The 27,480-nt window shown below is 54.9% G+C and overlaps 1 protein-coding gene across 1 annotated transcript; it reads left to right on the forward strand.

Moving 5' to 3' along the window:
* Positions 1-3,481: 3,481 nt before the first annotated feature.
* On the forward strand, positions 3,482-27,273 carry NPTXR (neuronal pentraxin receptor). Its single transcript, XM_072842669.1, has 7 exons — positions 3,482-3,492; positions 3,588-3,684; positions 3,759-4,874; positions 17,550-17,778; positions 19,799-20,046; positions 22,642-22,821; positions 23,138-27,273. Exons 1-7 carry the CDS (start codon positions 3,482-3,484, stop codon positions 23,360-23,362), a joined length of 2,106 nt encoding a protein of 701 aa, XP_072698770.1. The 3' UTR covers positions 23,363-27,273.
* Positions 27,274-27,480: the final 207 nt, after the last annotated feature.

Genomic DNA, 27,480 nt, shown 5'->3' on the forward strand with positions numbered 1-27,480 from the left:
TCCTCAGGGACATCCAGGTTGCTTCCAAGTGTTGGCAATTATGAATTAAGTTCCTCTAAACATCCGCGTGCAGGTTTTTGTGGACATCACTTCCGCTTCGGAGCTGAAGCCACCTTATTCTGAGGCAGCTCCCAACTAAGGATGGAGCATGAAAAGGGTATCAAGGGACTGGGCATTTCCGCCCAATACAAAACTTCCCTACTGGTCAATCCTGACCCTAGAGCTCCCTGTCGGGTTGGCCAAGACTTTGTCAGATCTGCATTGGGGTCTGAGGCTCTCACAGCCCTTAGCCCCCAATCAACCATTTGTTTATCCATCCCCATCCCAGTGTCTGCTTGGAGGACCTAAGTGGCAAACTACCTCTAAAACGATCCATCCAATTCTCTCAGTCTTCCAAGTCTCCACTCCTCTCACCTGGATGGTTGCACTGCTCCTAGTTGTCTTCCCCTCCTACCCTGATATGACCCCGTCTCCATACAACTACCAGAGTGATCTTTAACAAACATAAACCATGTGATGTCACTTCCCTACGTCGAGGCTTCCAATTGGGCTTAGAATCAAACCCATTCTCCTCCCATAGCCTGTGAAGCCCTAAATGACTTTATCTGCCTTTCTCTCCAGATTTTCCCTCTCCCCTGAAGTTCACTCTCCTTTAGCCCCAGTGGTCTTTTTTCTGTTCCTGGAACATACCAAGCTCATTTCTGCCTCAGGGCCTTTGCACTAGCTGTCTCCTCTGCCTAGAACACTCAGTCTTTCCCCAGATTTCTGCATGGCTGTTTTCTCAGGCCTTTCAGGTCTCAGCTCATGTGCAGGACTTTTCTGACAACCTTATAAATAATGCCAACCCCCCTAAAACCCCCCACCAACACACACACACACACACACCGCCTACAATTTTCTATATTACTTTTTAAATTTTCTTTGTAGTTCTCATTACTCTTATAAATTAACTCATTTATTTAATTATTCATTTGTTTACTGCTTGCCTCCCCACTAGAACATAAACTGCGAGCTTGTCTTATTTCCAGCTCTCCCCAGTGCCTGGCATTATGCCTGGCACAAAGTCGGTCTCAAAACATATATTTTGAATGAATAACTATATTTGTTCATTGAGGGGAGAATTCCCTTCCCCTATGAATGGGATATAAGTGAAGAAATAAAAAGCCCAAGAGGCATGACACTTAGAGGGAAAATGTAGGGACAAATCCGAGCGAAGTTCCCCTGAGAATCTGTTTCTGACCATCTCTGGAGGAATTCTGGTTAGGAGTGTGGGGGGGAGTCTCTTCCACAGCCCCTGAGAAATGAGTGTCAGGACCTCCCTGTCCTAGCCTCCCCTCCCCCAACCCACTCCAGCAGCAGCCAGTGTTGCCTGTAGGGGAACTAGCTCTGCAAACATTTACCAAGAATCCATCCTGGGTGGAGGCTCCATGCTGATGTTGGGGATAGAGATGAGCCAAGGAAGAAGGAGAGGAGCAGCATGGCAGGCAGCAGACACCGTGAACAAAAGCAAAGAGAGGGAACATTCTGGTGTGTTTGGGGAATTATGCGCAGCTTGATATTGCTCCAGACAGTGAGGAATAGGAGATGAGGCTGGAAGGGTGAGCAGTGTCCAGGTTGCTAACAGTCTTACAAACCGAGAGAAGTTAGCATAATCAGGCCTGGCATTTACTGAGGCTTCCCACGTATTATTGCTATTCCCCATTTTATAATTTGGAAAACTGAGGTACAGAGAGGGTGTCAAGAATTGGGAAGGGCCTAAGACCTTACCCTCCTGGCAAACCATGTCCCACAACTGAAAACAGGGGTAGGCAGGGTTAGAATTAGGCCTTCTGGCTCTCAGAGAGCCCATGCCCTTGACCACTAGAAGGTACTGCCTCTTAAGAGGTTTGGAATTTATTCCATAAGGGATGAGAAGCCACTGATGGATTTATTTATTTATTTATTTAATTTTTATTTATTTATGATAGTCACACACACAGAGAGAGAGAGAGAGAGAGAGAGAGAGAGAGGCAGAGACACAGGCAGAGGGAGAAGCAGGCTCCATGCACCGGGAGCCCGACATGGGATTCGATCCCGGGTCTCCAGGATCGCGCCCTGGGCCAAAGGCAGGCGCCAAACCGCTGCGCCACCCAGGGATCCCCACTGATGGATTTAGAAGCAGGAATTCACATGTTCCTATCACAGGATAAACAGACCAGTTTAAAAAGATTTGACGCCAGCCTGTGGACCTATTTATCCAATTGTCCCCTAATCTCATGGGGCAGCTCACATAAAAGTGGCATCATTTGGTGCTCAAGCCACAATGGCTCTGCTGCCCTCGCAGCAGCCCCTTTTCTCAGCCTCCCCTGTCCTTCCCTGGATTTTCTGTAACAGTTTCTCCTCCGGATATTGTGTGTGTTTCTGTCTTCACAGAACATGAGTAGCTGCGTCAGGAGTCCCGATGCCTCATGCACCTTCTGCCTGCGTTGGCCTTCAGGGAGCCTGGCTCACCTCTCCATCGGAGATGCTTCCCCCAAGCTGTGCCACCTGGCAGGGTTTCCAGGTCACTGCTCCAGTGAGTACTAACTCACAACTGTGTGCATAAGGCTCTGGGGGCTCATCATGTCCACAGCCTGTACTTGCTTGGCTCCCACTTTACAGCTCATGATCCTTGACTCCCAGAGATCTGGTGAGCAGGGTGGGCATCATCCTGGGGCTGGGGGAGGGGTGGGGTGTGCGGAGCATGTGCTCAGGGACCATACCAGGCAGGATCCCAATGGTCAGAGAGGGTCCCCTAGGGCTGTGGGTCTCTCCCCACAACCACCACTACACAGAGACCATACGGCAGCCGTGGTGCCTCAGAGCCAGCTTGTGTCTTCCCCTCCAGTCAAGAATGAAGGCTTGGAAGGGAGACTGGCCTGGGTGTCGCCTTGGCCAGTGACTCCCAGGAGCCACAGCCTTTCTCTGCACCCTAGGCTGTGAACATCCCAACATCTGCAGCCTTCTAAGGGCCCTTTCAGCACCGGGAACCCATGCTGGTCAGAAAACGCCTCGTGGAAAACTGAAGCTGGACCTGAATTGTGGAGGATGGTAGGATTTTTTTTTTAAAGTTTTTAATTGCAAAGTTAATTTGCAGCAAAATATATATAGACACGTTTGAAAAGAGAAAGTAAGTCTCCTCAACCACCCCCACACCACAGCGCACTCCCATTCCTTCTGGTTCCTTCTGGTCCACATGCAGGGTTGTGCTTTCCTACTGTAGACTGTGGTGGGGAGAGGGGTCTTCTCTGGGACCCCTGATGTTTCCTGCCCTTAGGGCTTCAGAGGAGGGAGCTTCTGCTACCCTCTGAGATCACCGGAGGAAGTTTTTCTTTGTCTTTCTGCTGTGTGTATGTGTGTGTGTGTGTGTGTGTGTGTGTGTGTGTGTGTGTTCTTGTGGTTTTCTTTTTGATGAGTGTGGAGGGAAGTGAACCCTGCTCCTTCAGGAGATTGGAGGTGGGAGATGACAGGCAGGTGGCCCTAGTGTAAGCAGAAGTTGGCTCCAAATCCCCAGTGCCCTGCCCCCAACACTGACCTCTTTTCTTCTACCCACGCCCCCCCCCCTCCAGCTCCACGCCGGAATCTGAGTCCAGCCAGAAGGGTGTGAACTCAAACGCTGCTCCAAAGCATCCTAGCGGCGTGACCTTGGACAGCGACCTGACCTCGGTGGGCCTCGGGCTTCGCAGCTCCGCCGTGAGGCTTAATTGTGCGCGAGCTCGGAGCTGTCGCTCGGCCCTGAGCCCGCCCCGGAGACAAGCTTCCCGAAAGGTGGCTGTCGGCCTTACCGGGGCGGGGAGGGGGCGCGGCGGGGGTCCCCCGGGGGTCCGGCGCGGCGCGGCGCGGGCGGTGGGATCGCGCTCCCCGCGGCGGCCCGGCCCCGGCGCCCGGCACGGAACGGGTGCGGGGCTGGGCCACGGCCGGCCCGGGTGAGCCGGTGGGGCGGGGCCGCCGCGCCCGCTCCCCCTCCCCGCCGCCCGCCGCCTTCTCCTCCTCGCGCCGCCCGGGCTCAGAGCGGCGGCAGCAGCGGCCGCGGCAAGAGCTCCGGCTGCGGCTCCGGCTCCGGCTCCGGCTGCGGCTGCGGCTCCCGCTCCCGCTCCCGCTCCGGCTCCGGCTGCGGCTCCCGCTCCCGCTCGGCCCCACGCGCCCGGGCCCCGCTCGGCCCCGACCCCGCCGCCGCGCCTGCCGGGGGCCTCGGCGCCCCCGCCGCCCGCCTCACGCTGAAGTTCCTGGCCGTGCTGCTGGCCGCGGGCATGCTGGCGTTCCTCGGTGCCGTCATCTGCATCATCGCCAGCGTGCCCCTGGCGGCCAGCCCGGCGCGGGCGCTGCCCGGCGGCGCCGACAACGCCTCGGCCGCCTCGGCCGCCGCCGCCGCCGCCGCCGCCGCCGCCGCCGCGTCCCCGGGCCCGCAGCGCAGTCTGAGCGCGCTGCACGGCGCGGGCGGCTCGGCCGGGCCCCCCGCGCTGCCCGGGGCGCCGGCGGCCAGCGCGCACCCGCTGCCGCCCGCGCCGCTCTTCAGCCGCTTCCTGTGCACGCCGCTGGCGGCCGCCTGCCCGTCGGGGGCCGAGCAGGGCGACGCGGCGGCCGGCGAGCGCGAGGAGCTGCTGCTGCTGCAGAGCACGGCCGAGCAGCTGCGCCAGACGGCGCTGCAGCAGGAGGCGCGCATCCGCGCCGACCAGGACACCATCCGCGAGCTCACCGGCAAGCTGGGCCGCTGCGAGAGCGGCCTGCCGCGCGGCCTCCAGGACGCCGGGCCCCGCCGCGACGCCATGGCCGACGGGCCCTGGGACTCGCCGGCGCTCGTCCTGGAGCTGGAGGACGCCGTGCGCGCCCTCCGGGACCGCCTGGACCGCATCGAGGTGAGCGCCGTCGGGCGGGGCGGGGCGGGGCTGGGCGGGGCGGCCTGCGGGGGCCCGGGCGCGGGCGCGGGCGCGGGGGCGGGGGCGGCGGGAAAGGCGCGTTGCCCTCCCGTCCGCTCCAGGCGCCTCGGCGCTAAGCCTCAGTTTCCGCGTCTGTGCAACGGGCGTCGCAGTGCCCGCTCTCGTGGTGAGGGTTTAGTAATTGCAGGTGTGTGTGAAAATGCTTGGCACGTAGTAGGGCCTCGTTAAAGGCCCGCTTCGTTTGTTTCTTCCAGGCGCCCCCAAAGCAGCTGCAGTCCCTCTCGCTTCCCACGGCCCGCAGACAGGAAGCGCTGTCCCGGGACCGGGAGCTGCTGCCCTGCTGAAGAGCAGGGAACAGAGCTGTCCCATCAGCCAAATCCGGGTCCCCTCAGCGCTTCCCATCCCGGTCCCTCCCCCTGGGGCTCAGACCACACACCTAAGGGCAGCCGCTTACGTGGCGCTGGCCCAGCTCTGGGGTGGAGACCGACCCAGGATTGGGCCTCCCGAGGGTTCCTTCTCCTCCTTCACCTTTTTTTCAGCCGTCCCTGGCTCAGGTCAGACCCAGGGGGTCCTGCAGGGGGAATCTGCCCTTGGCTGTGGTGTGATCCCCTGGCCAGTCATTTCTCCTTTCAGGTTGACAGACCCCTTCCTTCCTGGGGGCGCTGCGCGGTAGTGGAAGGGCCGGTCCGCAAGACACTGACCACCCCACGGCCATCCATGATTTGCAGATGGCAGGGAAGGGGGTTAGCACCAAGATAGAGCTGTGCAAAGAGGGAGGAGATGGAGGCCAAAGCCCCCTCCCAGTTTGCCCTGAGTGGCTCTGGCAAAGGCAGAGGGGAGGAGAGGCTGGAGGAAGGAAATGCAGGGAACCCCCCTCCTCATGGCTCCTTCAGATCAACCTCTGGCCTGGCAATGATGTGTGTGGGGAAGGTTGGCCCTTGCCATGGCCCCAGCCGCCCTCCAAAAAGTCTGTGCTGGTGTCAGCACCCACCCCATGGGGTGTCCGAGTACAGCCGAGCCATCACAGCCAACCTTCTCACCTTACTGGTGAGAAACCCGGGGCTCAGGGCCCTCCTGGGTGAGTGGCAGAGGCAGGAGGAAAGCCAGACCAGCAGCATCCCCTTTTCCTCCTTCAGCTCTGAGGGCATTTCTAGGGTGAGAGAGCCAAGAGGGAGAAGATAATCAGGGAAACACAAAAATTCAACAGTGAAGAGGAGCTTCAGTGTCCTCACCCGTGAAATGGGGACACTACCTCGTCGGGGTGTTAGGAAGATGAAATGACTTAGTCTTTGTCAATGGTCCAACAGTGCCTGGCAGCCACGTGCTCCATCAATTTGAGCGATGGCTACTTTTATCATTAAGCTATAATATTGCTAATTTTTTAAGTAGCCAGAAATAAAAATGGGAAGAAACCCCCCTTTTGGGAATAAGAGTTTATTAATGTAAAAAAAAAGAGAGAGAAAGATTTGGTTTTTGGTAAACTTCCTCTTGCCTGCCCTAGCGCCTGCCTCCACACCCAGATGGCACCTGTGGTTCCTCCCACGTCTGGGGCTGGCAGGGCTGGGCTTGCCCTGGACCTGTTCCCCCAGCACCTGTGCATTTGGCAGGGTGGGCTCCCCTCCAGTTAGCCTGCTGAGGTTGGGGGGGCGGGGATCCTGGCGCCTGGTATTTGGCACCAGATCAGCCTCCCAGGTTGGGAGAGCCCTGGCTTCCCTACACATACCCCCTCCTGCTTTCTGAGTGCAGTGGACATGGAGGGAGAAAGGTGGGGGTCAGCTTGCCCACCAGCTCTGCCTTCTGAGCCTGGCAGCGGCCAGAGCCAGTCTCTGTGGAGCCTTTGGGAGGGGCTGGGGTCTGGTCCCCCATCTCAGCAGGACCCTGTGCATCCTGTAGCCACGGCCTACTTCCTCCTCTCTCTTTTCATCCAATATCCTCAAAAGGACGCACCCAGATTCTCAAGGTCTGTAATCTCGCCACTCCTTCTCCTTTTATGGCACATTGAACATGCTCTGGGGACCTCACCGAAGTTGATCAGTTGAACAAGAATGATTCAGTCCTTATCTGGCTGAATGCCTCTCCAACGTCTGACCCTGTCGATCATTCCCTCCTACAGACCTCCATGCCCTTGGCTTCTAGACACCTCTCTCCTGCTCCTTCTCCCTCTCTGCTTCTGTGTCCCCTTTCAGGGTCCTCCTGCTTTAATGGCCACGCCCCTCCTGGCTCTCCTCTCCCTTTCCCTGGGTGAACTCAGCCACACCCTATGGCTTCCGACACCCATTCTACTGTGGTGCCCCAACCAACTTCATCCAGCCCAGGTTTCTCTCCAGGATAGGTCCAGTCGCTTCCTGAGAACCTCCCTCTGGACTTCGCACCGACCCCCTGCCCTCAGGGTGCCCCAGCCTGAACTCCGGTCCCCCACCAACCTGCTTTTCAGGTGTGCTCTGAGAAGCTCCTCCCTTGCCCTCCTCCTTCCAGTTGATCTCATCTCTCTGGATGCTTGCCGCAGCCCCCTCAACCCACCAGGCACCCCACTCTACCCATCTTTCTTCAGGCAGCCCCAGGGATCTTCCTTAAGCCCATCATGGGGCTTCCTTGTGGTGTAAACTCCCCAACCTGCTCCCAGGCTATAACTTCAGAGCTGGCCCGACTCCCAGTTCCTTCTTGCCTCTGCTCAGATTACCCCCAGAGTATCCATATTCAGCATCCAAGAGTCTGCTTTAAGGACACCTCCTCCCAGAGGCCCTCCCTGATCACACACTGTCTTCTTCCTAGCCCCGTTCCTGCTCCCAGAACCCTGGGCACATCCCTGCCAGTCTTCCCCGCCGCCCCTCACCAGCCTTCTCTGCATCACCCCCTCCCTCACCCCACCAGCCTTCTTCCAAAGGGGTGGGAAGGGCACACTGGCCCAGGCCTCCACCCGAGGCTTCAAATGAGAGCCACGTTTGAGAGCTTAGGAGAAATTGTTTGTCTTCTTTCCTGTGTGCTTATTTTTGTTATTGCTGTTGCTGCTATTTGAAAAAGGTAAAAAAAGGTGTTTTGGGGGGAGAAATTGCATCAAATTCCACCATTGTATCCATTTTTGCAGCCCCTCTTGGTCTTTTATTCAGATGTAGACATTGTTCCAGACTTACCGTTGCTGGTAATTACCATTTTAATGATGGCCATAATATGCTGGAATCCATCTCTGCCTCTACCATCCATCAATCCTCTGATGGTCTCTTGTTGCTGGAGATGTAGGTTGCTCCTAATTATTTTTCTTCTAGATGCTCATTGCAGGATCAGTTTCATGCAGATAGTTGTTGTTGTTGGTTTTTTTTTTTTTTTCCTTTATAAGTCTGTTGAATTATTTCTTTAGGCTGAATTCCCAGGAGTGGTATTACTGGGTCAGAGGATATTGATCTTTTATGGCTGTGGCCAAGAACCACTTTTCAAAAGGGCTGAACCCTTTATATGGCAACCAGCCACATATGCATGTTCCAGGGTTTCATTTTTGCATTAATTTAATATATGTGTAAAATGAAACTTTAAAATGGATTTAATCAGTAGTTCTTTGACATAAACCACATCCCTAACCCGGCCTGGCAAGCTGGTTGCCTACCCCCATCTTGGAGTGGGAAGATGGGGATAAGGAATACCCGGATGATGGTCACAGAGGCCTCTGGACTTAATAACAATTATAGCTCATGTTCACTGAGCGAGCACTCACCATGTGCCGGACACCGTGCATTACCTTATTTAATCCTCATAAAATCTTCACGAGGGAGGTAACTGTTTTGTTCCCCTTTTACAGATGAAAAAACCACGACATTGAGAGGGATTAAGAAATTGGCCTGAGGTCACACAGCAGCGGGGCCTCGATTTGACCCTGTCAGTGTCTGGCTCCAGAGCCCTTCTTTGTTCTTCATCATTTCCTCTAGATCCATCTGGAGACCTCAGACCTCACCTACCTTCAGGAGAGTGAGAAAGAAGTGAGGGCAGTAACTCGTGCTGGATGTTGCCCCAGACTATTTCTGCCCTAGAGCACCCAGAGCAAAAGCGATGAGGGCCAGTCCTCAAAGGCTTGTGCTGCTGGCTGGCCAAATAATCAGAAGGCTCACGTGGGAGCTTGGCTGATAATAGATAACAATAACAACTAATATTTATTAGTTTATCAGTCTTCAGCCCTGGGAAGTAGGCTGCACACGTCTCCGTCTTACAGGCAGGGACGTGGAGGCTCAGAGTATCTAGAGAAAGCTGAGCCAGGCAAACCACCACCACCCCCCCACCCCCGGCTTCGGTTTCCACTCCAGAAGATGATATGGTGGGCCAGATGTTCTCTAAACACCTTACAGCTCTAAATATCCTCTGAAATAGGATGGCTGGTGGCATAAAGTGGAGTTCTTATGATTTTAAGCTCTTCACCTCCCTCAGTCTTTTTTTTTCCATTTTCTTATCTTTAAAATAGGTGCAAGGAGGGGCTAGATTTGGTCCTGGCCCTTTGGGCTCTAAACTGGGAGTTCTTGGGCAGGTGCCTCCAGCTTAGGAATAGCGTGTGTGTGTGTGTGTGTGTGTGTGTGTGTGTGTGTGTATGTGTGTAGGGGGGTGGGGGTTACATGTGTGTGCAGCCCTGGCCAGGTCCCCAGCCATCCACTCCCAGACCTCCAAATTCTGAGGCAAATCTGCAGATAAACACAGAGACTGGGAAACTCTAGTGGTGCCTTTTCTGAAGTTTATTGGTGCCTTCTGCTTTTCTCTGATATTGCTGCCCGTTCTGGCAGCTTCTGCTCTGTGGCAGCTGGCTCTCCTCACCCTGCCTCTTTGGCCATGAAGGGCGCTGGCAGGGTGCAGAGAGAGAGGTTCTGCCCATTGGCCTTTTGTTTTGAGGATGTGGAACCTCAGTGGCCACCAGCCACCTGATGGCCCCTTCCCTGTGACCGGCCTCCCCCCCATCTCTGGGGGGACATTCACACCCAAAACCCTTAACCCCTGCTCCTGTCAGTGTGACACATTTGCTCTTGCAAGAAACCTGATGTTTCAAACCCTGGTTCAGCCACCTGTTTGCTGTGACCTCAGAAAATCCCTTCTTCTCTCTGATCCTCAGCATCCCCATCTGTCAGATAGGAAGGGTGGGCAGGACCCCCCTGAGGAGCCCTCTTGCCCTGTCATCCTGTGCCCTTGCATCCTCTCGTCCCCAGCAGTCCTTCACCCAGGAGAGGAGACCTGTCCTGCTATTCCAAGCCTGGCGGGAGCTGCTTGAGGCAGAAGTCAGGGCCTTACCTGGGGGATTTTTTTTTGGGGGGGGGGGGTATACCTTACATTCCAGACATGGAAAAGCTTATATATCTTACTTGTAAAATACACAGATCTTCGGGCACCTGGGTGGCTCAGTGGTTGAGCGTCAGCCTTTGGCTCAGGGCATGATCCCAGGGTCCTGCGATCGAGTCCCACATTGGGCTCCCACATGGAGCCTGCTTCTCCCTCTGCCCATGTCTCTGCCTCTCTCTCTGTGTCTCTCATGAATAAATAAATAAAATCTTTAAAAGACAAAACACACAGATCTTAAGTGTATAGCTCAATGAAAATGTACATATGGATACATCCATGAGAGCACCACCCAAATCAAGAACAGGACATTTCCAGTGCCCCCAAAGCCTCTGTTGTGACCCCTAAAATCCCTTCTTCCCCAGAGGTGCCACTATTCTGGCTTCTGTCCCTGTAGATCTGGTTTGTCTGGGTTTGAACTTCATATGAATGTTCTCAGACAGCTGCACTCTGTGTGTCTGCTGTTTTGTTGTATGTTATGTCTGACATTTGATCGGGGGGCATGTGTCAGTGGTTTGTTATTTTTGCATGCTGTAGTGTTTCGAAGCGTGGCTGTGCCTAAGTGTACTTACCCTTCCTCCACAGATGGACATTTGGGTTGTTTCTGGGCTTGGCATTATTACAGATAAGGCTGCCGCGAACATTCTTGTGACATCTTTTGGTGGCAATAAGCCCTCATTTCTCCTGGCTACATCCCCACGAGTGGGTGTCTGGGTCCCGGGAGAGACATTTATTTAGCGTGAGGAGGTGATGCCAAACACTTTTCCAAAGTGGCAGTAAGCACTTACATGCCCACCTGTGTGTGAAGCTTGCCAGCTCGGTACGGTTATTTTTAAAACCCTCCCCGTTCTGGTGGGTGTGTAGTGAACTCACTGTGGTTTTAATTTGTATGTCTCTGGTGACTCATGATACGGAGCACCTTTTCTTATATTTATTGGCCATTTTGTAAAGTCTTTGCCTGTGGGAGGTGGAAAGAGGTCAGGGGCTGGTGCTCCTCACCAAGTGAAAATGTGGTGGGGTTACCCGAGGACAATCTTGCACCCGGGGTCCCCATAGAACTCTGGGGACAGGCACTGAGACAACCAGCCCAGAGTGGAAGCACTTATGTGCCCCCACATACCCCTCATTTGACCCCAGGGGAAGCTGAGGCTCAGAGAGGCTGAGCGACTTGCCCGAGGCCACACAGCACAGCAGAAGTTAAGCTAAGCTCACAACCAGGATTTTCTATAAAAACAGGCTGGGGGTAGGGGGGATCCTCAGTCTTTACTGCAGATTTTTGATCAGGGCCCAGAAGTATGTGGGCAAGTAGGACCTGAGAAGAAATTCTGTGGCCTTCTCAATGCAGTAGCTCAACAGGGAATGCTTGAAAGGAGAGGCAAGTGGCCTGGAGTTGGGGGTGTCCTATCACTTAGTCTGGGGCCTCGGAGCCCAAGAGGGTGTATGGACAGATGCTCATAGAGCCTTCTCCTCGCCTCACCACACACCGAGTGCCCTGACCTGGTCCCCGCCTCTGCTGCACAGAGACCCATTTGTCTACTTTTCCCTACAGCTCCGAATTGGCACTGGGGGCCCAGGACCAAGATCAGTCCGGCCTTCGTAGCTCACTCTCCTGCTCCTTTCCCTTCCCCGCCAGGGTGGGATGGAGACACAGGGCCTGCTGGGCCAGCAGGGCTGAGGGCACCCTCTGTGCCAGCCTTTTCTAGGGGCCTTACAATTGAGTCCCAAGAACTATGGGACTCCTACTGTCCCCATTTCACAGGGAGGAAACAGAGGCTTGGAGGGATTACCAGGTCCCGCAGCTGGGCCTTGCCTCTCAGCAGCTGGCTCCAGCGCCCACACCTACACCGTTACTGCTCCCGGTGCTCTCCTGCCCCTCCGTAGAAGCGAATAATAATCATGGTCATACCCATTTATCAGCCACGTAGGTATGCCAGCCCTCATACACGTTCCTTCATTTTGTCATTAATCATATTCCAAAACGTAGAGACGATTATTCCCATTTTATAGTTGAGGAAACCGACAGTCACAGGAGTCGAGCCGCTTGCCCAGGGCCACAGATCTAGTTAGTGGGGGGCCTGGAAATGACGCTGGCCTGTCCGAAGTGAGGGTCGTGCCTGTACTTGGACATCGAGTACATCAAGTGGCCACAGCATGCGTGGATGTGCAGATGAGTGATGGGGGGAGGGACCGAGCAAGGAAGACTTTGCAGTCCCCCCCACAGAAGCCCTCTTTCCTCTCCCTTTGGAACATCTTAGATCAGGTGTCCGGAAAACTGCCATCTGGAGGGGGCAGGCACTGGCTAGGGAAGGTGTGGCGGGAGCAGAAAGTGTGTTCTTAGCAGCAGGAACAGCATGTACAGAGGCCCTGGCATGAGAAGGGAGTTGGGGACAGTTGGGAACATTAAGTGGGAAGGAAGCATAGCCTGCTGGGGTGGGGAGTGAGGGCTGAGATCAGGGGGACATTATGGGTGGTGGGGAGAGGGCTCTTAAAGGATTTTTTTTTAAAGATTTTTATTTATTTATTTATTCATGAGAGACACAGGCAGAGGGAGAAGCAGGCTCCCCATGGGGAGCCTGATGCGAGACTCGATCCCAGGTCCCCAGGATCATGACCTGAGCCCAAGGCAGATGCTCAACCACTGAACCACCCAGGTGACCCCTCTTAAAGGATTTTAAGCAATCTGGTTGGATTAGCTGGTTAGGCCGCCCCTGGCTGCCGGGTGAGGAAGGGCCAGTGTAGGGGCCCAGGTGATGGGGGCCTGGACTGGGAAGGGCCAAAGGAACCAGGTGAGCCTACCATTAAGATTCAGGGCTCCATTTACCCTCAGAGACTCTGCTTTTGGATTTTTCCATTTTTTAAAGAAAGTCATTACGAAGTATCTCAGATATACACAAAGGCATAAAGAATGCTATCCAGGTGGGAGCCCAGAATCAAGAACCAGAACGTTTGCAACCAGCTCATGCCCTTCAGAACCTCCCAGCTCCCAGCCCCAGACCACTCTCCTCCAAGAGAGGGTCACCACTGTCCCGAATTCGTATTCATCTGTCCCCATGTGTTTCTGCTTTTACAAATATGCGATCTAGTTTTGAATCTTTGCAACTTTATACAAATAGTATCTAACGGTTCTTCTGTAACTTGCTTTTGCTCTCAATATGATGATGAAACAAAAAGATTTGCATTGGAGTTGGAGAAGGATGGGCCCCTGCAAGAGATATTTAAATAGTGGTGATAACTGACACAGAGCGCTTCATGTGCCCGCTCTGCCCTCGGGACAGATGTAACTCACTTCTCACTAAAATGCAATGAGATATTATTTCTGTGCCCCCTTTTTGCTGGGAAAACTGAGGTATAGTGGCTATACACAAGGTCGCTGGGCTGCTGGAACCGAGCTGTGAACCCAGCAGATTCAAGCTGGACTTGGGGGTGGTCAGATGGGGAGGTGAGGAGACCGCACGCATGGTCCGCCTCTCCTCCACCCTGCCCGGCTGCCCCGAGCTGGGCCCTGCGCTGTCCCGGCAGGGTGGGGGGTTAGCTGTGCACTGAGGTCCAGCACCCTCCCTCTGCTCCCTGAAGGAAAGGAGCAGACCCCACCTGGGGGCGAGGTGGTTGGGTCCTCCCCACATCCTCCCAGACTCACAGCCAGCCTGCCCAGGCAGGTCCCTCCTATCCGGGTCCCTCTATGGGGCCACCCCCTACCACAGTCTGCTGGCCTGCCGGACTCTCCCAGCCTTTTCATGGCCACTGGAAGGTCTTCCACTGTCCCCCAGCACCCCCACCGTCCCAGACAGGCAGGGCAGCTGGCACTGTGCCCGCTTGGCCCACGGTGAGGGAAGGACAGAACGAGAATAGCTTCTGGAACCAGAAAGGCCTGGGCTGGGGTTCCTGAAACTTCACCTCACTGTCTCTGTTCCCTCCTCTAGAAAGTGGGCCTCCTCACTTGCCCAGATGGTTGAGAGGGCTTGTGAAATGTGCGCACAGGCTTCCCTGGTGCAGGACCTGGCACGCAGTATGTGACGATGGGGACAGCTGCCGCTGTCGCATTATTGCTGAGCGCTAATGAGCCCAGCACGCTAGCGCTGAGCTGGCCTGGAACCCCCGGCTCTGGCTCAGGGCCTGTGCACTCACACCGAGCCCCACCCCACAGACGCCCAGCACAACAGTCTGTGGGTTCGAAGCACCCCCCCCCCGTTCCTGCCTCAGCGGGACCTGAGTGGGGGTGATGGCATCACCATCCCTCCCCCCCATCTTGGGCGAGGGGCCCAGTTGGCATCAGCCAGGATCCCACGCGGCACAGCCTGTGCCCGCAGCAGATGGAAAAGTGGGGGGAGTCATGTTCTTCTGATTCAGACATTGGGGTGGGGAGGGGGCCGCACACGATCTGGAGAGCCCACCTCCTCCCTGGCCTTCCTGCCGGTGGCAGAGCTGGTGCCTCGTACAAAAGAACAGCTTGCACGCCCGCCTCCCTCAGCCTGCACGGTTTCTCCTCACCATGGCGTCTGTGTAAATAGCACTAGACGTCCTGTTCCTTCCTGCCAGGCCCTTCTCCCTCTGAGGGAGGAGAACACTTTGCTAGAGAGCTCCAGGGGTGTTGGCTTTGCCCAGCCCCATGGCTGTAGAAGATCCAAAAAGGACTTCTGCCTCAGTTCCCCCATCTGTGAAATGGGGGCCCCAGGAGTACCAACCAAAATGAGCGGCTGTGAGGATCGAAGAGTAAATACACAGACAGTGCCAAGGATGGGCCGGGCACACTGTCTCATTCAGACATGTGCCCTTCGTGCCAAGCTTCGCATTGTGGGAAGAGAGAAACAGAGTAGAGGGTGCCGGAGCCCAGGAGACCAGCCAAAGCCCCCCTGGCATTGAGACAGGATGCACTTTATGAGCTAATTGACTCAGCCCAAGATTTCCTGGAAGTTCAGCCCCTTTAAAGGCAGTGGGTGGCTGGCCCTGTCACTCCAAGGACATAAGTGGCCAAGGAAAGGTTCTGGAGGTTGCCAGTTCTTTGTTGGTTGACGTATTCAAGGTGCACAGGTTGCATTCTGCTTTTATAGTCCACCAGAGCGGGGCCAGTTTTACAGAAGGGGAAACTGAGGCTTTGTGTTTAGTCAGCCCCGGGGTTAGGATTCGTAGGCACACAGGGAGTTAGAAGGAGCCCTCCAGATAGGGTATCGGAGGTTAGGGTAACAGGGGTGGGGCCAGATGTACGGAGCTGCTCACTGGCCTGTGCCCCACCCACCTGGCTTGGCCTGCGCCCTGGCCTGGGAGAGCAAGCAGGGGGCTGCATGGATGGGTAGCTATGGTGGGAGGGATGTGACGGGGGGACAAAGGTGGCCCACTGTGGGGGCGTCTGAGTGGCAGAGTCCATTGAGCATCTGACTCTTGATTTCAGCTCAGGTCATGATCTCAGGGAGCTGCCCTCCATAGGGCTCTGTGCTCTGTGGGGAGTCTACTTGAGGTTCTCTCTCCCTCCCTTTCCCTTTCCCCCTCCTGCCCATGCTTTCTCTCTCTTTTTTTTTTTTTAAGATTTTATTTGTTTATTCATGAGACACAGAGAGAGAGAGGCAGAGACACAGGCAGAGGGAGAAGCAGGCTCCATGCAGGGAGCCCAATGTGGGACTCGATCCCAGGACCCTGGGATCATGACCTGAGCCAAAGGCAGACACTCAACCACTGAGCCACCCACACGCCCCTCATGCTCTCTCTGTAAAAATAAATGTTTGAGAAAAAAAAACAAAAAAAGGTGGCCCACTGTGGTCCAGGTTTGACCTGGGCCCTTCTGCACACCACCATTTAATCCTGACCACAGCTACAGCTCTGCAAGCTGGGGATCCCTAGACCTCATTTTATAGATGAGAAGTGACGGAATTGAAGTGAGCCTCCCGCTCCCACTCTCCGGGTGGAGTAGCAGAACCAGCTCCCCAGCCTGAGGGAGCTTCTCCGAGGCGCTGCCCTCCCTGCCCCAGCCTCCAGCACTCGGAGACAGACATGCATTGATCCCCTCAGCACAGCCGGAAAACAGGCCCCGAGAGGCGATCTGCCCAATCTTACAACAAAGGACCGGGGCAGGGCCAGTGAGGCTGGGGAGGGGTCTCCTGTGCCCCAAGCCGGGGACCATCCTGAGAGGCACAGGGCTTGTACTCTTGGTTTTCTGTGTTGCCCTCAGCTGTCTCTTCAGTGCCGCATGCATGCCCCAAACCATCGTCGGTGCTCCCCAATTCCTTGCTCAGTGAAGGAACCCTGAGAATTCAGTGAGCTTAGGTCTGGGGTTAAGCCTTCGAGCAAGGCCCAGGGCTGACAGCGGGAGCTGCCTGGACCCTTGGAGAGTGTGGAGGGAGCCAGGGGGACAGGGAAGGTCTAATTTGGCTCCTAGCAGCTCACTGAATTATTAATGTCTGCCAGAGACTATCCCCTCCCAGAGTCCAGACTTGGCAGCCTTGCCTGTCTTCTTCCACCCCAGAAGGGGCTTCCTCCAGTAGGAGGGGTGGGGAGAGGCCTCCTGAGGCTCCTGCCCCACTTCTGTCCACTAGGGTCGTATGACAACAAAAGGGGGCCTCTAAACACTTTGTCCTCATCCTGGGCAGCATGAGGGTATCAGAGACCAGCTTGGAACACTCTGCACTGGACAGTAATTGCAATAACCAGGCTCTCTTCATTGGCACCTACTACTTAACCATCCCCCAACCCTTCTAAATAGTTGTCCCCCGTTGCATATGAGGAAGCAGAGGTTCAGAGAGGTGGAGGCATTTGCCTGGGGTCACACAGCAGATTAATTCTGGAGCTGGATTTGAGCCCTGGGTTGTCTGACTAGGAGCCTATGACCTTACCCACATGCTATTCTGGAATGGGCACCCCCTGCAGCCCTATTCCAGATGCCCCTGGGTTGTGCCCCTGCATTTGCCCAGTGCCCACACAGAGCCTTGCACCATCATAGAGAAGCCCAGGGAGTAAATGAGTGAAGACTAAGACAGTCCACCCCTTCAAAGACCCCTCAGTGTAGAGGCTTCCAGTTACCAAGGACTCAGCAGTAACCCTGACTGCAACGTTAGAACCACGGAAAGGGGAGCTTTCTGTAGCCAGCCCCCCGCCCACCATAGGCTGAGGTGTTCTTGAGGGCAGAACTAGCCTGCCTTCAGCGTGCACAGCACCAGCCTGCTTTCAGGCACCAGCAGTGGAAAGGACCTGCTCTTTGTTGAACATTTGCTCCCTGAATTTGGTATTGCCATCCCCATTTTGCATTTGGGGAAGCCAAGGCTCACCTGGGGTCACTCGACAGTGGTAGTAGGCATCTCTGAGCCCTGTGTCTCTCTCCTTCCTCCTTCCAAGTGACCTCACATGCCCTTTCTTCTGCCTCATAAGCAGCAGGAGCTCCCGGCCCGTGTGAACTTCTCAGCTGCCCCCGCCCCTGCGCCTGCGATGCCCACCGCCCTGCACTCCAAGATGGACGAGCTGGAGGGGCAGCTGCTGGCTAAGGTGCTGGCCCTGGAGAAGGAGCGTGTGGCTCTCAGTCACAGCAGCCACCAGCAGCAGCAGGAAGTGGAGAAGGAGCTGGATGCACTGCAGGACCGTGTAGCCGAACTGGAGCATGGTGGGTCCGGGGATCCCAGAGGGCACAGCAAGCAGGGTCTTGATTCCCAATTGGGTCCTCAAGGCGGCAGATTCACTTGAAAGCATTTTTAAGCTCTCCAGAGGCTAAAGCTAGAGGGGAGGGCGGGGAGGAGGCTGTGAAACCCAAGAGGGAGAGAATAATTGGGGAATATAATATTTTTTAACAGCATTTTCTGGCACTTACGTTCTGGGAGTAGGCTAAGTACTTGACACGCCAGTTTTGATCTTCACAAACAACATGAGAATGGTACTGTTATTATCCCCATTTCACAGATGAGGAAATTGAGGCTCAGAGAGGTCAAGTGATTTGCCCAATGTCCCACGGCCAGTGAGTGGTGGATCTACACCTCAAACCAGTTCTGACTCCAAAGTCCAAGCATTTAACCACCCCACAAAAACGTACCTTCAGGGACTCGGAATTTTGTTCCTTGCTTAACACCTCGGCCTGGCACTGCCAGGGGTCAGAGAAACATGTTGTCATGGATAATGCACAGGTCTGAGTATCAGGAAACCTGGCTTCTAGCTCCACAGAGGTCTCTGGCTTGCTCTGTGGCCTTGGAATTTTGCTTCCTTTCCCCAGACTTGTTTTTCTCATCTGAAATATGGGGATGTAGGAGTCATGAGCATTAAGGGAACTTTCATCTTTGAAACCTTGTGAGGATCACCCTCAAGAGGCTTACCGACAAGTTAGGGTTACCAGGGGAAATCATGAGTCTGTTTCTGGCTTAGATGTAAGATGGCAGTTCAGAAGAAAATCCAAGAGGCCTCCTGAAGGAGGCTCACAACCCTAAAGCTGATCATTGAAAGCAGAGGTGGACAGCCAGTTTTGGAGTGGAGGGGCCCGAGCAAGGGTACAGCTGAAGGCGAGGCACGGGCTGGTGGGTTTCAGGGCCAGTGCTACTGGCCCCTCAGGACTGCATCTTCTAAGGGATTGGGGAAAATGCGCCCTCCAGAGGCTACAGGGCAGAGAGGAGGCAGGCGACTAGGCTGGATGTCTGTGTGCCTGTGGGCAAGTTGTGTCTCTTTTTGGGACTCAGCTTCCTTATCTATGAATGGGTTTCAAGGAGCACTGAGCCCCTTCCTCTCTTACCATGATGCATCAGCACAACAGCCTTCACCCTGAGCCCCAACCAGACCTGGGAACCTGGGTCCACCATTCCCAGCCCCAACCCCCTAGTCCAGCCCTCAACAACCAGCTAGAGGAAGGGAACTCCTACCCTGGAAGTGAGTATGGTAGGTGTTACTCTCTTTCCTTGGAGGCAGTGACTCCCCAGGTTCCCCCTGCAGACAGCGCTCTGATATTCAAGATGTACAGTCCCAGAAACTCTGCACTAGCAGACGCCCTGGATACCAAGGAGTCACAAGATGATCTTGTTCAAATCCCAGCTCTGCCACTAACTAGCTGTGTGGTCTTGAGAAGATTACTTAATGTCTCTGCACTAAGGCTCCCCCTCTGTGAGATGAGGATTATAATAATGTCTACCTCACACGGTGTCATAAGAACAGAGATCATGTATGTAAAAGCACTTAGAACAGTGCTTGCCACCTGAAGGCTCTGTGTAGCGCTTGTTAAATAAATAGGCAAAGAACTCAGAAAAATGATCATTGCAATAGCTCACCTTTCTTGAGCTATAAATACTAAGGGCCTGGCCCTTTACCTAGTTTGTCCCACTCGGCCCTCACAAAAGCCTGGGAGGGAGGAAGTTTTATTTATATCATTTTACTGAGCAAACCAGGGCTGGAAAGGTGAAGTTGAACTTGTGGAAGGTCACGTGGCTGGGAAGTGTGGAGGTAGGATTTGAACTCAGGACATCTCAGGTCCAGAGCCCTTGTGCTTTAACCACACCTGTCAACATAGAAGTAAGGTAGAGAAGGCCGTGAAGGCACCTGGCACAGGGGAGATGCCCAAGGACCAGGAGCCCTCATCCAGAGCCTGCCTTGCCACCCCTGATAGTGCCAATTGACCCTCACCATGTCTGCCTCGCTCCCCCCCCCCTCAGGAACCTCAGCCTACAACCCCCCAGATGCCTTCAAGATCAGCATCCCCATCCGCAACAACTACATGTACGCCCGTGTGCGGAAGGCACTGCCCGAGCTCTACGCCTTCACGGTATGCATGTGGCTGCGCTCCAGGTCGGGTGGCAGTGGCCAGGGCACACCCTTCTCCTACTCGGTGCCCGGGCAGGCCAATGAGATTGTGCTGCTGGAGGCGGGCCACGACCCCATGGAACTGCTGATCAATGACAAGGTGAATGGGGGCTGGGTGGGGTGAGAGGAAAGTGGGGGGTGGGGTTACCCTGCACTGTGCTGGGTCCCAAGCATGTGGACCCTTTCCATTCTGCTGCTCGGCAGCTTCAGCGCACGGGAAGTGCCTGCTGTGTGCCAGGCTGGGTTCTGGGAACACAGAGACAACCCAGACCCAGGAAGTGTCTGTCCCAGAGCTCTGCTCATTCTCCTGGACAAAGAGAGAAATAAATGAGGTCCAGGGAGCTACCTGGGAGGGTAGGACTAGTGGACTCCTTGTGCCCCCCCCTCCTCCCCTGCAGCAACCCCTCTGCCCCTCCCTTCACATGGAGAGCAGAATGGTGCACAATTGGGCCTGAATGCTGGATTCAAATCCCAGTTCTGCTCCTTACCCACTGTGTGACCTAGACTGGTCATTTACCCTCCCTGTGCCTCAGTTCCCTATCTGTCAAGCCGGATGATAATAGTCATTATCATGACTATTATGACATAACAATAGTTGTGTGGTTGTAGTGAGAAGGACTTTACTCACATGATCAGCACTGGGAGGTAGGTACCCTTATTGTCACCACTTTGCATATGGAGAAGCTGAGGCTCAGGGAGGGCAAATAATGCGCCCGGGCCACGTTGGGTGAAGGAATGGTGATATGATTCAGACTTGGGCTACAGAAACCTCCTCTTAACCCCTCCCTTGGGCCACCCATCTTCCCCCTGCTTGGGCCACCCAGCCCCACAGCCCTCCCCGGACTTGTCTGAAGGACAGGACAAGGACGTGGGGGAGTGATGTGGGAAGGGCATGGTGACTGAGCAGTGTCTTACCACCCTCATTCCCCTCAATATCCTCCTCTGCCTGCCATATTGCTTTGGGATTTGCATGGTGGCAGGCATGGTGATCTGTCGAGACCCCCTGGAGATGCATATACCACATATCACAGCCACTCATGACCAGCCCACAGACACATGGAGCTGCTAGGAGTGGCTGTCACCCATCAGAAGCCAGCTCAGGGGCAGCCCCGGTGGCACAGTGGTTTAGCGCCGCCTGCAGCCTAGGGCGTGATCCTGGAGACCCTGAATCGAGTCCCACGTCAGGCTCCCTGTATGGAGCCTGCTTCTCCCTCTGCCTGTGTCTCTGCCTCTCTCTCTCTCTCTCTCTCTCTCTCTCTCTGTGTGTGTGTGTGTGTGTGTGTGTCTATGAATAAATAAATAAATTATCTTTTAAAAAAAATAAAAGAAGCCAGCTCAGCAGGAGGCATCTTTCATGGGTGTCCTGGAGAAGGAGGAAGGAAATGGGTCCAGGGGACAATGAGTTTCTCCTGTAGCCCAGTAAGGCCTAAGAAGACTAAGATAGTTGGACCACATCTCAATCCTGCTGCCATGTCCCCTTGATACCCCTCTGGCTGCCATCGTTGACCCTGCCCAAGCTCGGTGCTCTGCTCTCAATGGAGAGGATTCAGCACCCTGGACAGGGCACAGGCCATTCCTATTCCAGGAACCTCTAGAGTCTTTTAAAACATCAACCTCACAAACAAAAACAAACAAACAACAACAACAAAAAACCCCATCAACCTCACAGGTTACTCAGTTCTCCTCTTTTGTTCCAGCCTCTTAGCCTTTGCTCCTGCTGTGCCCCCATCTTGCTTTGACTTGCAATGAGACATCGGCTCCATTGTCCTTCCAGATGTGTTTGAATACCATGTCTGCTGTCCCACATCTGCCTCTTCCTCAGGACCTCCCAAACGGGCCCTGTTATTTTGTCTTATAATATTGTCCTTGAAGTTCTTCCTTCCCACGCAAACTCAACTCACTTATAGCCAGGACCAGATCCACATCCCCAGTGTCCAGAACAAGGCCTGGCACTAAGTGTGCCTCAGAGAATGTTGTATTAAAGTGTGATCTCACAGAACTTAGATGAAAGAGCCCTTTGGGAGTCCCAAATCCACAGGCAGCAAGTACCTTTCACCTCACAGGCCAACGCTAATCAATCACCAGAGGCTTCCCAGAGCACTGTGATGGGAAAGATCCCGGGGCTGAGCCTGGGCTCACGATTCATTAACTTTGTTCTCCTTGGGTGGTTGAGGCAGAGGTGGCCACATATTTGCCATTCTTTGCCTGACCTCCTCACTTCACAGATGAGGAACTGAGGCCCAGGGAGGAAAGAGCAGCCTCCCCAAGGTCCCACAGGAGATTGGTTGGCAGAGCCAGGGCTGGACGCCAGTGCCCAGCCTCTGGGTCCAAGGCTTGGTCCAGTACTGCCAGTACTTCTTCAGCCCAGCCGTGTACCAGGCACTGTGTGAGGTGATAAGAGGCTGTGAGATGTGGCTCTCACCCTGCCTGACCTGACAGGCCTGTTATAGGGTGAATAAAGTACCTGGGAACACCTGAAAACCAATACTGAATAGTCTCTTGTGTCTGAGAGAAGCTGCCTGGTTAAGTTGTAGGGAAAGAGGAGAAAGTGGTCAGAAAGACACGAAGCTGGAGGAAGGGGAGGGTCAAGCCTTGGCTCAGTCCCTGGAAAGGACACGGGTCTCGTCCTCACCCCACTGGTCCAGCCTTGGGACTTGTGGCACCTCTGACCTGGGGTTGTGGAACCTCTGTCCAGGTAGCCCAGCTGCCTCTGAGCCTGAAAGACGGTAGCTGGCACCACATCTGCATCGCCTGGACCACAAGGGATGGCCTGTGGTCTGCCTACCAGGACGGGGAGCTGCAGGGCTCCGGGGAGAACCTGGCCGCTTGGCACCCCATCAAGCCTCATGGGATCCTTATCCTGGGCCAGGAGCAGGTAAGATTTAAGGTGGTGTGGGGGCTTGGGGTCTGAGTAGATACCACACTCACCCAAGGCCCCTGAGAATGAGGGGTCTGTGATCATTCAGTCTGATCCAGCCATTCTGCAGATGGGCAAACTAAGACCCAGAATGAGCAGTGACCTGCCCAAGGGGTTGGAACCTTGAGGACAGAGCTAGAAGCTTGGGATGGGGCTAGAGCCTTGGGGGCAGGGCTTCAGCAGGACCTGAGGCCCTATTGAATCTGTCTGCCTGTCTTTTCCACTGACTCGCTCTATGTCTCTCTCTCCTTTCTCTGCCGCTCTCTTGGCCTAGGACACCCTGGGCGGCCGGTTTGATGCCACCCAGGCCTTCGTGGGTGACATCGCCCAGTTTAACCTGTGGGACCACGCCCTGACACCTGCCCAGGTCTTGGGCATTGCCAACTGTACCGGGCCGCTGCTGGGCAACGTCCTCCCCTGGGAAGACAAGCTGGTGGAAGCCTTCGGGGGTGCAAAAAAGGCCACCTTTGATGTCTGCAAGGGAAGGGCCAAGGCATGAGGGGCTACTTCATCCAGGGTCCCTCCCTTGCCTGCCATTTTGGGGACCTTACAGTGGGGGCACACGTTCCCTCCTCAGCCTACCTACCCACTGGCCTTCCCTCCTGCCCTATTCCTGGCCAGGCCTCCTGTTTCCCCACCTATACCCACACCTCCAGAATGCCCTACCCTGCAATGGCTGTCCCCTAACACCACTTGGATGGGGACAAGCAGCTCAAGCCCACAGGTCAAGCCTGGGGTGAGTCTAGGGTCTGGTTGGGGGTGGTAGCAGTGCCCACAGCACTGCCCACCCTTTTGGCATTACACTGGAGCTGTCTCTTACCCCCACCCACCCTGGCCCATCAACCACGTCTGAATCCACTAATCTCAACGGCATGTCTCATGGAGTTGTGTATGGGGGGCAGGACCTACTATCTCAGTGGCAGACGTGGCTGTCTGCCCTCCTGTCCCCCATGCAACAGGCCCGGCCCCTTCCCCTTCAGAGCCACAGCAAGCTCTAGAACTGTGCTCCCAGCTGAGAAGGGGATGACCGAGACATAGGGAGACTCAGAATCACCCATCCTCCATCTTTCCACCAGTTGCCAGTGAAGGACATCTTGATGGAGCCTCCTGCGCCCTCTCTCTCCTTCCTCTTTCCTTGTTTCTTTGTATGCAGTGGTTTGAATGTTGGTTCCATGCCTGGCCTACCCCCACCTCAATTTCCAGGATATCCCCTTCCCGGCTCCAGCCTGAGGGACCAGGACCCTGGGAGGCCAGAAGGCCACAGTCACCCCTTGTATCCATGCACATGTGTGCTAACTGGCAGGTCACCTCTCCTCCACGCCCAGGACAGGGCCTGGGCTAGGAGCAGCTTGTGGCAGAGGCATAACCCAGGTTATGGCAGAGCCACATGACCTAATCCCTCTGCATGGCCCTGCAGCCTCTGGGGAAGGAAGGAAGGAACTGAGTGGGCGAAGAGGGGAGAAGCATGGAGTGGTGTGTAGAGCACTGGCTGAGAAGGAGCCCACGGTTCCTAGCCAGCCCTGCTGCTAACCTGCTGTGTGGCCTTCTGTAAGTCTCTGCCCTCTCCGGCCTGCCTTCCTCATTTGTAAGCTGACGCCTTTGCTTTGGTCATTTCTGAGATCAAATGTGATATGATCTGATTCCAAGTGGCTAGGGCGGGGCAAGCCTGAAGTTGCCCAGGAACCAGGGGACATAGCAGGCACAGATCGTGAGAGTAGGCAGCAGATGGGATCTGGCTGGGCATGGGTCAGGGTCAGCAGCTCCTCCAGAGAGTCAGGGGCAAGGGCAAGGGCCAAAGCAGACCGACTTCATGCACAGATTGTAAAAACCAGCTTTTCTGGATCGCCCTCCAGCCTGCACCCTTGCCCATTGGAGAGGACTGGTGGCTTCTAGCTCCCCTACCTGAGTACTTGCCAGCGCCCCCGAGAGAGTAGAAGAATGTAAAAGCTGAGGAAAGCCACCCAGGCTGACTCTTGCTTGTATAGATGGAGAAGAGTTCCAAGAGGTCAAGTGACTTGCACAGGGTCACGCAGCACAATGTGGCAGAACCAGGACTAGAACCCAGGGCTTCTGACACCCTCTTCTGTGCCCTTCTCCCCTACACCGTACTGCCTGCCCATGAATGTCTTTGAGTCCGGCCTGCATCTGAGAGGATGGAAATTTGAAAGAGGTCAGAATGCTTTCCAACATGAACATCTTCCTTTATGAAACACACAAACATCTTGGCATCCAGCTCCCTCCAGGAAGTAGGGGGGGGAAGAGGGGTGATCCCCAGACACTCTGGCAGGAATGGAAAGCAGGTATCCCTTCTGTCAGTCACCTACCAGGTGTCTGAGCAGCTGCAGGCTACCTGACTCGAGAAGGTACTGGTGCCTTTTGCCCTGCTTTCCATTCCCTGTCCCCACTCCCCGTTCCCCAACCACTTAACCCAAGGCATGATTCAAGAGCTTCAGGCTGTGGGGCCCATTGCCATGGAGGCTTCTCCAAGACTTGTTGCTTCCAGCCCCCAGATCCTTGTTGCCATTTCAAGAGCACAAACAGACCATTCAGCACCACGGGCCCAACTCCCTCTAGAAGTGATGGCGTGCTTCAGCCCGAACCTGCTGAGACCAAGGTTGCCCTGGTAACAGCCAATGACATCAGCCCAAGCGCTGGGTCAAGCGGCTCTTAATGACATATGCTGTTGCTGGGGTGACAGCAGCATTCAGAACTTAGAATTCGGGGACACTGGGCTTTATTGGATTTCCCTTATTGGTTTTAAGGAAGCAGCTTTTGTAGAGGCCTTGGGGAAAAGAAGGGGCCTTAGGAGGAACGTAACAGAACTTGAACCCACCCAGAGGCATCATCCCAAGTCCTTCATGCTTTGTCATGGTGATAATGAGACACCTGACCTTGGTCCCGTGCTGAGTCACTCTGGTCAGCCCTCCAGAGGGAACAGGAACAAATTAGAGGTGTTGAGTGGCCTAGGTGCCATTTCCATTCCAAGAAGGTGAAAGCCCCAAAGCCCCCACCCCCTTCCTTCATCCATTCCTGCTGTATGGACCCCCAGCTTCGGTCTTGTTCAGCTGCTCCTGGGCATGGCCAAGAAGACATGGAAAGAGGAGCTAGAAATGGTGCTCACTAGTGTCCCTGAGCTGTTCTGGCTAACAGTGATGCTGGGGCCTGTTTGTTACATCTTTTTTTTAAGTGTCAGGCACTGTGCTGAGCACCTCACAGGCATCATCTCATTTATCCTCACAACACAGTTATAAACTGGGATTGTTTTTAGCCCCGTTATCCTAGGAAGGGAACTGGGGCACAGATTGGTTAAGTAACCTACAGTGCTTATCAGCTGGCAGGTGATGGAGTCCAGACTTCAAACCAAGGCAGGTTACAGCCAGGACTGAAGGGACAGGCACCCCAACTCTCTATGGAGTGGAACTTGAGCATCATTGTTCTTGGTGGGTTTTGCCCTAAAGAGATGTGCTTGACCTCATTCACTGCCCTCACACGATTTGTGATGGAGGAAGAGGCCTGGGATGGGCTGGCCCCAAGGCCGGGGCCCCCTTGGGTGAAGCCGTGGGAGAGGTCTCAACCCCTTCAGGGAGCCTCTGTCTCTACAGTGTGCCCATCGCCTCAGCCCTTCTCCAACTGGCTAGAGTTTCCAGGAGAACTAAAAGGGAAGAGGAAGCTGGATGGTCACTCAAGAGTCCCAAGCAGGGAAGGGGGAAATGATATTTCTCAAACTTCTGCTTTGAGTCAAGCCCTGTGCCAGGTGCTTCACAGCTCTAATCTGCCAGATGCCCCCCCCCCCCGCCCTTTGTGGTGTATTTTGCCCCTAAATCAACATCCTGAGGGGACAGATCACCTTGCCACAATCATGCATGACCTAGGACCACAGTTGGGCAGAAAAGTTTCTTCAAGAGGCCCAAGCCTCATTATATAGATGATGCCAGGGCCCCGGAAGGGTGAGTGGCCCTTGCAGCCACCCAGCTGGGACACCCAGAGACCTGATCTGACTCTCCACAACACAGTAGTCCCTACCCACCACAAGAACTGGGTCCCTGCTCCTCTACATTTTCTAGCACCCTGCCCTGACCCCTGGAGGAGTCCCTCCCAAATATGGGATTATTCTCTTCCCCTCTGTCCCAGCTGCCTGCCATCCCCAACCCCACCTCACCCCTGCTGGGTAGGGAAGGGGCTCATGTGGGCCCAGGCTGAGCAGTGAGTGAGCACATGCAGCTGTCTGACACTGTGAAATTAGTGCACCCTACTGGTGACCCACCCCCCCCTTGCCCAATTTTGTACATAAAGTGACATGAGATGCAACATGTGTGTGTATGTGTGTATGTGTATGAGATATGTCCAGGGTTTTGTTACTTTATTGTTTTTGTATATTTGAATGTTCAAAATAAACGATGTTTACTCTGAGGCTCTTCTTGCATGGGTGGAGCTCTCCTGGGGGTTGCCGGGCAGGAAGAGGATGGCTACTTGGGGCAAGGCAATAGGCAAAGACAGGAGGTGCGGCGTTGGTGCTCCGTAGCCTCCCCACTTGTGCCTCTCAAACTGATAGTTCCTCAAGCTCCCAGGTGCACACATACCCTGTTCCCCGGGATTTATGCAGGAAAGATGTAAAGA

The sequence above is a fragment of the Canis lupus genome, chromosome 11 (genome assembly GCF_048164855.1).
Source record: "Canis lupus baileyi chromosome 11, mCanLup2.hap1, whole genome shotgun sequence".
NCBI lineage: Eukaryota > Metazoa > Chordata > Mammalia > Carnivora > Canidae > Canis > Canis lupus.

What these genes read in the sequence shown, in the direction of transcription:
- NPTXR (XM_072842669.1), top strand. An exon ending in ACCGCCTGGACCGCATCGAG is followed by an intron (nt 4,875 to 17,549) that starts GTGAGCGCCGTC and finishes CTGCCTCATAAG; the next exon opens with CAGCAGGAGCTCCCGGCCCG. An exon ending in TGTAGCCGAACTGGAGCATG is followed by an intron (nt 17,779 to 19,798) that starts GTGGGTCCGGGG and finishes CCCCCCCCTCAG; the next exon opens with GAACCTCAGCCTACAACCCC.